Consider the following 12,727-nt stretch of genomic DNA (forward strand, 5'->3'; position numbering starts at 1 on the left):
TTCTTTCTCAACCAACTTTTTTATTTTTGTATTTTTATTTTTATTTTTTAGTTGTACACAGGCGCCGTGTTGCTGGGAAGCCACATTACTTTATCCACATCTCCACGCATTCCACAGACTTCTCTCTTGATGTACAGTTACCCTTGCCACTGGCACTAACAGTCCCATACCATCACAGATGCTGGCTTTTGAACTTTGCGTCCATAACATTCCTCTTTGGCCCGGAGGACACGATGTCAACAATTTCTAAAAACAATTTGAAATGTGGACTCGTCGGACCACAGAACACTTTTCCACTTTGCATCAGTCCATCTTAGATGAGCTCGGACCCAGAGAAGCCGGCGGCGTTTCTGGGTGTTGTTGATAAATGGCTTTTGCTTTGCAGAAAAAACACCTAAAGGACTCCAAGATGGTGAGAAATAAGATTGTCTGGTCTGGTGAGACCAAGGTAGAACTTTTGGGCCTTAATTCTAAGCGACGTGTGTAGAAAACTAGGCACTGCTCATCATTTGTCCAATACAGTCCCAACAGTGAAGCATGGTAGTGGCAGCATCATGCTGTGGGGGTGTTTTTCAGCTGCAGGGACAGGACGACTGGATGCAATTGAAGGAAAGATGAATGCAGCCAAGTGCAGGGATATCCTGGTCGAAAACCTTTTCCAGAGTGCTCAGGACCTCAGACCGTGCCGAAGGGTCACCTTCCAACAAGAGGACCCTGTGCACACAGCTAAAATAACGGAGTGGCTTCAGAACAACTCCGTGACTGTTCTTTAATGGCCCAGCCAGAGCCCTGACTTAAACCCAATTTAGCATCTCTGGAGAAACCTGAAAATGGCTGTCCACCAAACTTCACCGTCCAACCTGACAGAACTGGAGAGGATCTGCAAGGAGGAATGGCAGAGGATCCCCAAATCCAGGTGTGTAAAATTTGGTGCATTGTTCCCAAAAGGACTATTTTTTATTTTGGCTATTTTAGCTCAAAAGGGTGCTTCATAGACCCCTTATGAAGAAGAGAAATTATGGACTCAGGTTTCCCTTGCCCGGACGCGGGTCACCGGGGCCCCACTCTGGAGCCAGGCCTGGAGTTGGGGCTCGAAGGAGACCGTCTGGTGGCCGGGCCTGCACCCATGGGGGCCGGCCGGGCACAGCCCGAAAGGGTAACGTGGGTCCCCCTTCCCATGGGCTCACCACCTGTGGGACGGGCGATAGGGGTCGGGTGCAATGCGAGCTGGGCGGTGGCCGAATGTGGGGACCTTGGCGATCCGATCCCCGGCTACAGAAGCTGGCTCTAGGGACGTGGAATGTCACCTCTCTGGCAGGGAAGGAGCCCGAGCTGGTGTGGGAGGTCGAGAAGTTCCGACTAGATATAGTCGGACTCTCCTCCACACACAGCTTGGGCTCTGGTACCAGTCCTCTCGAGAGGGGTTGGACTCTCTTCCACTCTGGAGTTGCCCACGGTGAGAGGCGCCGAGCAGTTGTGGGTATACTTATTGCTCCCCGGCTCGGCGCCTATACGTTGGGGTTCACCATGGTGGACGAGAGGGTAGCCTCCCTCCGCCTTCGGGTGGGGGGACGGGTCCTGACTGTTATTTGTGCCTATGCACCAAACACCAGTTCAGAGTACCCACCCTTTTTGGAGTCCTTGGAGGGGGTGCTGGAGAGCGCTCCCGCTGGGGACTCCATCGTTCTGCTGGGGGACTTCAATGCTCACGTGGGCAATGACAGTGAGACCTAGAAGGGCGTGATTGGGAGGAACGGCCCCCCCGATCAGAACCCGAGCGGTGTTCTGTTATTGGACTTCTGTGCTCGTCAAGGATTGTCCATAACGAACACCATGTTCAAGCATAAGGGTGTCCACACGTGAACTTGGCACCAGGACACCCAAAGTCGCAGTTCGATGATCGACTTTGTGGTCGTGTCATCGGACTTGCGGCCGCATGTCTTGGACACTCTGGTAAAGAGAGGGGCGGAGCTGTCAACTGATCACCACCTGGTGGTGAGTTGGCTCCGATGGTGGGGGAAGATGCCGGTCCGACGTGGCAGGCCCAAACGTATTGTGAGGGTCTGCTGGGAACGTCTGGCGGAATCCCCTGTCAGAAGGAGTTTCAACTCCCACCTCCGACAGAACTTTGCTCATGTTCCGGGGGAGGCGGGGGACATCGAGTCCGAGTGGACCATGCTCCGCGCCTCCATTGCTGAGGCGGCCGACCGTAGCTGTGGCCGTAAGGTGGTCGGTGCCTGTCGTGGCGGCAATCCCTGAACCCGTTGGTGGACACCAATGGTGAGGGATGCCGTCAAGCTGAAGAAGGAGTCCTATCGGGCCTTTTTGGCCTGTGGGACTCCTGAAGCAGCTGATTGGTACCAGCTAGCCAAGCGGAATGCAGCTTTGGTGGTCGCTGAAGCAAAAACTCGGGCATGGGAGGAGTTCGGTGAGGCCATGGAGAAAGACTTACGGACGGCTTCGAGGAAATTCTGGTCCACCATCCGACGTCTCAGGAGGGGAAAGCAGTGCACCATCAACACTGTGTATAGTGGGGATGGGGCGCTGCTGACCTCGACTCGGGATGTTGTGAGCCGGTGGGGAGAATACTTCAAAGACCTCCTCAATTCCACCGACACGCCTTCCCATGAGGGAGCAGAGTCTGGGTTCTCTGAGGCGGGCTCTCCTATCTCTGGGGTTGAGGTCACCGAGGTGGTTAAAAAGCTCCTCGGTGGCAAGGCCCCAGGGGTGGATGAGATTCGCCCGGAGTTCCCCAAGGCTCTGGATGTTGTAGGGCTGTCCTGGTTGACATGCCTCTGCAACATCGCGTGGACATCGGGGACAGTGCCTCTGGATTGGCAGACTGGGGTGGTGGTCCCCCTTTTTAAGAAGGGGGAGCGGAGGGTGTGTTCCACGGGCTGTTCGGTCCCTGTAAGACCGGAGTCAGAGTTTGGTCCGCATATCCGGCAGTAAGTCAGACTTGTTTCCGGTGAGGGTTGGATTCCGCCAAGGCTGCCCTTTGTCACCGATTCTGTTCATTACTTTTATGGACAGAATTTCTAGGTGCAGCCGAGGCATAGAGGGGGTCCGTTTTGGTGACCTCAGTATTGCATATCTGCTTTTTGCAGATCATGTGGTTCTGTTGGCTTCATCAAGCCGTGACCTCCAACTCTCATTGGAGCAGTTCGCAGCCGAGTGTGAAGCGGCTGGGATGAGAATCAGCACCTCCAAATCTTGAGACCATGGTCCTCAGTCGGAAAAGGGTGGCGTGCCCTCTCCAGGTCGGGGATGAGATCCTACCCCAAGTGGAGGAGTTCAAGTATCTTGGGGTCTTGGCTGGGGAAAGGGAAGTCTGGGCGTCCCTGCTAAAGCTACTGCCCCCGCGACCTGACCTCTGATAAGTGGTAGAAGATGGATGGAAGGGTGCTTCTACTAGATACTGAGCAAAGGGTCTGAATACTTATGGCTGTGTGATATTAAATTTTTTCTTTTTTAATAAATCTACAAAAAATCCAACAATTCTATTTTTTTCTGTCAATATGGGGTGCTGTTTATACTTTAATGAGGGAAAAAAATGAACTTGAATAATTTTAGCAAATGGGTGCAATATAACAAAGAGTGAAAAATTTACGGGGGGTCTGAATACTTTCCGTACCCACTGTATATTTTAGTTTTATTTGTTTGAAATTGCCTCACTAAAAATGCTATGACACAAGAAAATAGTTTGCTGCTTAATGTGAAGATAAGAAAAAGTTATCTAAAAAAGAAAACCAATTGGTCGCTAATAAGTGAAATTGCTTATTTTTTCTTCTTCATAAATGCTCTTTTACCAAGCAAAAATATAAAAAATGAAATTATTTAATTAAAAATAAAAAAATAAAATCTGAATTACTCGTTAGTTTTTCGTAGGATACTCGAATACTAACATATTCGATCGCTACAGCCTTACGTAGTTTGTAAGAATCGGATAAGGATGAAGAATTTTTTGCCACTTTTTATGTAGCAAATTGGCCAAAATGTTCATGCCCAAAAATCAATGTAAATCATTTGGAAATTTGCGCCCTAAACCATGACACTTTGGTAGAAAAATGCCCGTACGTTAGTCTTCTTAGTTGAAATGTGATGTTTAAAAAGGCCATTTTCCAATTTCTTTTTTTTTCCCAATGGCAGCATCCGCTCGCCACACCACGGTAGAAAACAATAAATATTTAGCATTTATCAAAATGGAAATAGTTTGGTATGCCTAATTGACCTAAAACTGGAATTTCATCTCAGACAATAGAAGGCATATATTCTTCCTAATCTGTTAAAAAAAAAAACACACATTTAAAGTTCTATCGTGATTTTATTTTTATTTATTCATTAATTTTTTTTTACTGTAAACGTGTAGCTCCATGTATCACACCACACTGCCCCTAAGAGGCCAAGGCCTGCACTTATAACATTGGGGCAGTTAACTTTGAAGTGTTTTTTCCTTAAAAAATTAAATCATCATTTAAAAACAGCATTTTAATTTCACTTGGGTTATATTGGTCTATTTACATTTGTTTTATCTTAAAGTGGGGAAACTGCAAAAATAATATAATTTGAGAAGGGGGTCAATACTTTTTCACGGCACTATGTGTTTGAGACAACTCTCTGCACCATTTGTACAATTGTCACTGAACCAAATCATTGCACTATTAGTCACTTTAAATTGCCATAAATTCCTTGGCCTGCATCATTTGCACAATGCCATTATAACAGCATCACCACAGTAGTGGCACACTTTCATTGCTCAATGACTCTCCATACTTGTTTTTTATGTCCTCAATGTATATTTTGTCATCGGTTGTTTGTTGTCAGACTAGAGTGTCTCCAACTACTGGAGACAAATTCCTAGTCTGTCTTGTAAAATACTTGCCAATAAAGCTTATTCTGATCCCCCTTTCGCTCATTAATGAACAGTCAATTATGTGCTTTTCCCTGCATGGCTAATTCGCTTCAATTCTGATCCTGTTTGTTTCTTCCTGTGTTGTCCGTTTACATCTGTCTTGTCTGTAGGAGCTCAGAGAAAAAGCATACGAATCGGGCTTCCGAGTGAGTATGAGATGCTGTTTGTTTGTAAGCATGAAAACATACATACTATGTATGGCTGCGTGTGTGAGAGCAACTAATAGTCTGCCATCACATGACTGACAACCATGAATAATGTCGACTGCATGAGAGATTGTATCACACTTGTTTCCTCCCTGTCATTAACCACTCAGTTCACTTGTTTGGTTTATGTTGTCATGCATCGCATGAACTGGTAGCATCATGTTCAAAGAGGAGTTCCACTGTGACACCCCTGAGGTTGAACAATTTAGAATTTAACCAAAAATGTGCCTCCAATGCAATAAAGTCTGGAGCTCAGTGAGTGTGTCAGCATGTGTGTTTGGCTTTGTCATTGGTTCAAAATGTAATAACCATAGAAGAGGAATGTCGTAAAAGTGGTACATTCATCTCTGATGATCTTAACCATTGGGCAGCCGTGGCCCAATGGTTAAGATCATCGCCTGCCACCGTGGGGGACCTAGGTTCAAAACCCCGACTGGACCATCCGCCAACATCCCCCGGACTCACGGCTGTGGTGTCCTTGAGCAAGACACTGATACCCCGAAATGCTCCCCGGGCGCTTCAGCTGCCCCCTGCTCCAGTGTGTTCCACTAACATGTGTATGTGTTCACTGTGATGGGTTAAATGCAGAGAACAAATTTCGTGTGCATGCATGCATGTTCATGACAATAAAAGATGATTCTTCTTCTTCTTCTTCTTCGTCCTGGACATGACTAAAATGGTTGAGAATAACATAAAAGTGGTACATGCATCTCTGTCCTGGACTTGACTAAAATGGTTGAGAATAAAGGGCATTAAGGCCCTGAGCCAGTAAGCCACTGTCGGGTCACTATGTTGTACTTATTGATGCTGGCCCGCTCGGGCCATAACAAATTTTCCCAAAAAGTCACTGATAAGTTTCGCCTGCTGAAAATGGCCCAAAAATTCATTTTGCAAGTGCAAGACAGGATGTTGTGATGGTGAAAGGAAAAACCTCACGTGCTTGACTGTATAAGCAGATATGAATTGGGCTTAGCCGAGTAGATACCCAAAGCTAAGAAAGCTAACACCGGCAGCGGGACCATGGACTGGCTGTGAGAAACAAGGGCAGTAACACAAAGTGAAGCTTCATCACCAGATTATTATGTCCAATAATGTACGGCAACTGTGTGCTAACAAGACCTTTATTCATCAAAAAAATAAGAAAATGCGCACCAACACCATGACACTTAACGGCACTGTGTCCTTGTCGTAACGCTTGTTGGAATACAGCACACGCCGTATTTAAATAATACAGTCCCCCAAAAGTATTGGAACGGCAAGTTCAAGTCATTTGTTTTTGTTGTATACTGAAGAAGTGGGTTTCAGATCAAAAGATGAACATCTTCATATTTACAGCTAGATGTGTTAAACAACTCAGGACATAGTGAGCCGACAGAGTTGCATGGCTGCGTCTTTAGCCGTTAGTGGGCTGATGTAACGCCGGCGGACTGGTACACTCTTGCCGGTGTTGGCTCCGTCCAATAATCCACAGCTTTGCTCCACATGCAGGGCAGGAAAGGGTTTATGTTCAGGAGCTAAACAGCTCGATCCACCACGGCGATGTCATTTAAATCGTCAGCGTTTCACTAAGTTGTGTGTTGGTCCCAATTAACACACACATGGGAAAGTCAACTCTTTATTATGTTCGCCAGCTCGCGAGCTAACAAAATATCCTGCAAATTAATGAGCTAGCCCACAAACTGAGTTAACGAGCGAAGCAGCTCGCTCCACTATAGCAACATCGTTTAAAACGTCAACGCTTCGCTCAGAGTTGTTGTGCGTCGTCAAATTACACACATGGAACGTTCTGTTTATAATGTTCGCTAGCCAGCGTGTTAGCGAGCTAAGGAGCTAGACCGCTCACTCCACTTCAACAAAGTCGTTTAAAAGTCAGCGCCTGTCTAAAGAGTTGTTGTGTGCATTAGTCCCCAATTAACACAAACACGGGAAAGTTAACTGTAGGTTAAGCAGTTCAGCCAGGAGTTGACGACAGCAAACATCAATGTACAGTGGATACGGAAAGTATTCAGACCCTCTTAAATTTTTCACTCTTTATCTTGCAGCCATTTGCTAAAATCATTTAAATTCATTTTTTTCCTCATTACTGTACATACAGCACCCGACATTGACAGAAAAAGCCACTCCTTTGTTATTTTAGCTGTGTGCCTTAGGGTTATTGTCTTGTTGGAAGGTAAACCTCAGGCCCAGTCTGAGTTCCTGAGCACTCTGGAGAAGGTTTTCGTCCAGGATATCCCTGTACTTGGCCGCATTCATCTTTCCTTCAATTACAACCAGTCGTCCTGTCCCTCCAGCTGAAAAACACTCCCATGGCATGATGCTGCCACCACCATGCTTCACTGTTGGGACTGTATTGGACAGGTGATTAGCAATGCTTGGTTTTCTCCACACATACCACTTAGAATTAAGGCCAAAAAGTTCTATTTTGGTCTCATCAGACCAGAGAATCTTTTTCTCACCATTTTGGAGTCCTTCAGGTGTTTTTTTTTTTTTTTTAAGCAAACTTCATGCGGGCTTTCATGTGTCTTGCACTGAGAAGAGGCTTCCGTCGGGCCACTCTGCCATAAAGCCACGACTGGTGGAGGGCTGCAGTGATGGTTGACTTTCTAGAACTTTCTCCCATCTCCCGACTGAATCTCTGGAGCTCAGCCACAATGATCTTTGGGCACTACTTTACTTCTCTCACCAAGGCTCTTCTCCCCAATTGCTCAGTCTGGCAGGACGGCGAGCTCGAGGAAGGGTTCTGGTTGTCCCAAATGTCTTTCATTTAAGGATTATGGCGGCCACTGTGCTCCTAGGGACCTTAAGTGCAGCAGAATTTTTTTTGTAACCTTGGCCAGATCTGTGCCTTGCCACAATTCTGTCTCTGAGCTCTTCAGGCAGTTCCTTTGACCTCATGATTCTCATTTGCTCTGACTTATACTGTGAGCTGTAAGGTCTCATATAGACAGGTGTGTGGCTTTCCTAATCAAGTCCAATCAGTATAATCAAACACAGTTGGACTCCAATGAATCTGTGGAACCATCTCAAGGATGATCAGAAGAAAGGGACAGCACCCGAGTTAAATGAGTGTCACAGCAAAGGGTCTGAATACTTATGGCTGTGTGATATTTCAGTTTTTCTTTTTTAATAAATCTTGAAATAAAAATTTCAACTTCTGTTTTTTTCCCTGTCAATATGGGTTGCTGTGTGTACATTAATGAGGAAAATAATATGAACTTAATGATTTTAGCAAATGGCTGCAATATAACAGAGTGGAAAAATTTAAGGAGGTCTCAATACTTTCTGTACCCACTGTACATACTTTTATCACATTCAAAGAGTTGGACAAGACTGACCAGAAGTGTTTAACTGCACCCACTGTTGTCCGCAGAACGCGTCAGACATGCCAGAGACCATCACCAGCCGAGATGCCGCCAGATTCCCCATCATCGCCAGCTGTACTCTCTTTGGACTCTACCTTTTCTTCAAGGTGACCTTCCTGGTTTCCCTGTACCCTTGGCTCAAAGTGTTATCAGTTACATCGTGAACAGCTAAGAGAAACTTGGAGACTAGCTGTGGAACATAATGCTTGTTGAGCGGCTAACAGACACAGATGGCCACTAGTTGGTGAAGATTGTACAGGGTTTAACATCAAACAAGTTAGCTAGCAGCTGCAAAGAGATAGCTTGTGACTAGATTTTTAGGGCAATAGTACCCTGAGCAGCTGACAAACACGGTTAGGCACTAGCAGGTGAACAGCATAGTGTTTATCAGCTAACAGACAGAGTAAGCATTTAGCTGGTGAAAATAGCAGGGAATTTAGCTGCTAAGAGAATGCTTGTGTTGTGACTAGCTTTTGACCATATCAGTGGGTGGAGCAGCAAAAACTAGTTATCCACGAGCTGTTGAACATAGTGGATTTAGATGCAAAGAGACAGCTAGCGACTAGCTTTTGATAACAGCAGTGTCTTTAGCATCTAACAGATGTGCTTTGCTGAGACTTTTCACCGATCTGATCGGCTTGATCGGTATTGGCTGATAATTAGCATTTTATGCTGATCGGTGCAGCGTCTGCAGTGATGCAGACTTTGTATCGGTCCGTTGTGCTCAAGAAGGAGCTAAGCCGAAAGGCGACGCTCTCAATTTACCGGTTGATCTATGTTCCTACACTCACCTGTGGTCATGAGCTGTGGGTCATCTGATTCCGATGCCTCCCGGACGCCTCCCTGGTGAGGTGTTCCGGGCACATCCCACCGGGATGACCCCGGGGACGACCCAGGACACGCTGGAGAGACTACTTCTTTCGGCTGACCAGGGAACGCCTCGGGATCCCCTCGGAAGAGCTGGAGGAAGTGGCTGGGGAGAGGGAAATCTGGGCTTCCCTGCTAAAGCTACTGCCCCCGCGACCCGACCTCGGATAAGCGATAGAAAATGGATGGATGGATGCTGATCGGCTTTGTCATAATTCGCCTACCCGTTCAATGAAACGAAACCAAATCATGCTAGTCAACTTCCATGATTTTTGCTAAAATCTGTACCCAAATTGTCATAATAATAAACAATAATGTTGAGAGATTGCATTTTTCTGTTACCAAACCCTTCTTCTACAGTAATTTAAACAATACTTGAACAAACTATTATCCTTGTCTTCTGATTTCAAAACTATCCATCCATCCATTTTCTGAGCCGCTTATCCTCACTAGGGTCACGGGAGTACTGCAGCCTTTCCCAGCTATCTTCGGGCAGGAGGCGGGGTACACCCTTAACTGGTTGATTTCAAAACTAGTTATCGCTCAATTTTGTTGTGGAATGGTAATATGTTTTGGTAATTAAACATTTATATGGTTTCACTGTTCTAACGGCCCTCTGAGGGAAATCATAACTACAATGCGGCCCGAGACAAAAAAAGTGTTTGACACTCCTGGTGTAAAGCCTAGCTTTGCTATTAGCTGGTGAACATCGCAGTGAATTTAGCTGCACTAGAAGTGTATTTAGTCCGCTACCTCTGTCCTGAAAGCTTCCCCTCTGAACCTTGTCTTGTCCAGTCCTGTCCTATATTATCCAGTCCTTCCTTCACAGGGTGTAGTACAACTGCCCTATACAACACTCAAATCTACTAAAATAAAATTTACTTTTATCTTTCTTTCAGCTAATGTCCTGTCTTTTATTGTCTTCTGTTCCTACATTATTTAGTTATCTTTTCAGTCTTTCCATTTTGCTTTTTTCTGTCACTCCCCTTTCAAACTTTATTCTGTCTGACTGAATTTTCAATAAAAAATCCATTAGAATACAAATAACCACAGTGGCAGCTTAAAAACTCCACTAGGGCACAGTAAAACTTGTGACATAAAAGGGATACAGAGCCGCCTTTCTGCTTGACCTAACAGCCAAGTACGACAAAAAAAAAAAAAAAAAAAAAGTGTATTTAGTAGCTAAGGGACACAGCATGTTTTAGCATGACATTTTGGACTTGTGTGGCGTTATTGCAGGTGTTTTCTCAAGATTACATAAACCTGCTGCTGTCGGTCTACTTCTTTGTGCTTGGCGTGCTGGCGCTTTCTCACACGATGAGGTAAATCGCACGGCTTTTCACATTAAGGCATTGGTTAACATGCGTTAATGGTCTTCTTCTTTTTTGTGTCCAAGTCCTCTGCTGTCCAAAATCTTTCCCGCTTCTGTGCCAAACAAGCAGTACCAGCTTCTCTTCACACAGGGTGCCGACGAGGCCAAAGAAGGTGAGACGAAGGAAGCATATGTCTCTTCATCCTCTCGCCAGCACCCACTGGTGGTCAAAGATCTGTCGTTTTGTCTCTGCAGAGATCATCAACTATGAGTTTGACACCAACAACCTGGTCTGTCTGCTTGCCAGCAGCGTGGTGGGTGTCTGGTACGTGCTCAAAAAGGTATTGAACAGACGTGATGTTTCACACTTGTAGCCATTAGTCTTGCACTGTATGTCGGAACGGCCAATTACACATCAGCGTTGTTGCGGCCTTGCAGCACTGGATCGCCAACAATCTCTTTGGTCTGGCTTTTGCCCTCAATGGTGTGGAGCTTCTGCACCTGAACAATGTCAGTACCGGATGCATCCTGCTAGGGGGGCTGTTTGTCTATGATATCTTCTGGGTGAGCGCCTACTACACAGCCTGAAAAATAAGCTTCATGTTGATGATGCTCACACTCTGATCTTCTCAGGTATTTGGTACAAATGTCATGGTGACAGTCGCCAAGTCCTTTGAAGCGCCAATCAAATGTGAGTATTTCAGAGCTGTCAAATGTTCCGGGTGGGGGGATCCAGCGTTTGACATTACTGGCCAGTATGGCGGTGTGTCCGGCCAGTGATGAAAATCTCATGAATGAATTTAATGAAAGACACACTATACTCCATCCATCCATTCATTTTCTGAGCCGCTTCTCCTCAATAGGGTCGCGGGAGTGCTGGAGCCTATCCCAGCTATCATCGGGCAGGAGGCGGGGAACACCCCGAACTGGTTGCCAGCCAATCGCAGGGCACATACATACAAACAACCATTCGCACTCACATTCACACTTACGGGCAATTTAGAGTCGTCAATTAACCTAGCATGCATGTTTTTGGGATGTGGGAGGAAACCGGAGTGCCCGGAGAAAACCCACACAGGCACGGGGAGAACATGCAAACTCCACACAGGCGGGGCAGGGAATTGAACCCCAGTCCTCAGAACTGTGAGGTTGACGCTCTAACCAGTCGTCCACCGTGCCGCCTACACACTATACTGTTTAAAAAAACAGCATAGTGTTTGGCACACCCATATCTCATATATTTTGATTCAGGCTGCAACTGTGTCTGCCATTACAAGATCGATGCAATAAAAACAAGTATGCAGAATTGTTTTTATCCTATTACATAGTACACTGCAGTAACTGTCCCGCGGTAATGTTCTTGACAAAATTTTGAAAATATAGGTTGGCAGCTGTGGTATTAGTTAATGATGACAAGACTTTTTGTCTGATGACGTGTGAAAGTGATTCAAATGGTCCAATTGATTGTATCAATAATGCTAAGATACCAGTCGTGCGTTGTACACGCTGCAGTAGAGGGGGCGGGGTGAGCAGTGGCTCATTTGCATTAGACAGGCCCGCCCCTACAACATGGCCATTAAAAAAGGCTGAAAAGGGCTGTTATTTTTTAGCTACATCATCTGCTTATCTTGATGTGCTCCCTCTCTTTCTCTGCCAGTGGTCTTTCCTCAGGACTTGTTGGAGAAAGGTCTGGATGCCAGTAACTTCGCCATGCTGGGTTTGGGTGACATCGTCATTCCAGGCATTTTCATTGCGCTGCTGCTGCGTTTTGATGTCAGGTAACCCCAAAGACAAAGTCCTCGCCGTCGCCATTGCTTCCTGTTCCTATTTAATTTGTGATGTCCTATTTTGTTCTTTTTCTTCTTCTGCTTGTTTTCATTTTTAGTTCTTGTATTCATCCTTCCTTTTTTCTAGTTGTTCTACCTATTTATTTATCCTACTTGTATTTGTTCTACTTATTCTTGTACCTAGGCTCCTCTTTCTACTAGTGCTGCCACATGTACTTGTCCTTTTACTTCGACTACTTATTTTTCATCTACTCACAGTGCCTTGAAAAAGTATTCACATC

At 45.7% G+C, this 12,727-nt stretch overlaps 2 protein-coding genes across 7 annotated transcripts in view; one reads left to right on the plus strand and one right to left on the minus strand.

Annotated features, from left to right (window-relative positions):
• si:ch211-158d24.2 (multiple epidermal growth factor-like domains protein 9) overlaps positions 1-12,727 on the minus strand; it is a 395,895-nt gene that overhangs the window by 150,699 nt on the left and 232,469 nt on the right. The window lies entirely within an intron of this gene.
• Positions 1-12,727, plus strand: part of hm13 (histocompatibility (minor) 13) — a 48,476-nt gene that overhangs the window by 18,831 nt on the left and 16,918 nt on the right. For 2 of the 5 annotated variants that reach the window (XM_061766329.1, XM_061766326.1), the window contains exons 2-8: positions 8,489-8,587; positions 10,587-10,669; positions 10,744-10,832; positions 10,915-11,000; positions 11,098-11,223; positions 11,293-11,350; positions 12,317-12,437. In XM_061766329.1, the coding sequence (XP_061622313.1) occupies positions 8,489-8,587; positions 10,587-10,669; positions 10,744-10,832; positions 10,915-11,000; positions 11,098-11,223; positions 11,293-11,350; positions 12,317-12,437 (662 nt within the window). Of the gene's footprint in view, positions 1-5,022; positions 5,059-8,488; positions 8,588-10,586; positions 10,670-10,743; positions 10,833-10,914; positions 11,001-11,097; positions 11,224-11,292; positions 11,351-12,316; positions 12,438-12,727 lie in introns of all 5 variants that reach the window. The other 3 variants (XM_061766325.1, XM_061766327.1, XM_061766328.1) reach the window with 3 other exon arrangements.

The sequence above is a fragment of the Phyllopteryx taeniolatus genome, chromosome 3 (genome assembly GCF_024500385.1).
Source record: "Phyllopteryx taeniolatus isolate TA_2022b chromosome 3, UOR_Ptae_1.2, whole genome shotgun sequence".
In the NCBI taxonomy this organism is placed as follows: Eukaryota; Metazoa; Chordata; class Actinopteri; order Syngnathiformes; family Syngnathidae; genus Phyllopteryx; species Phyllopteryx taeniolatus.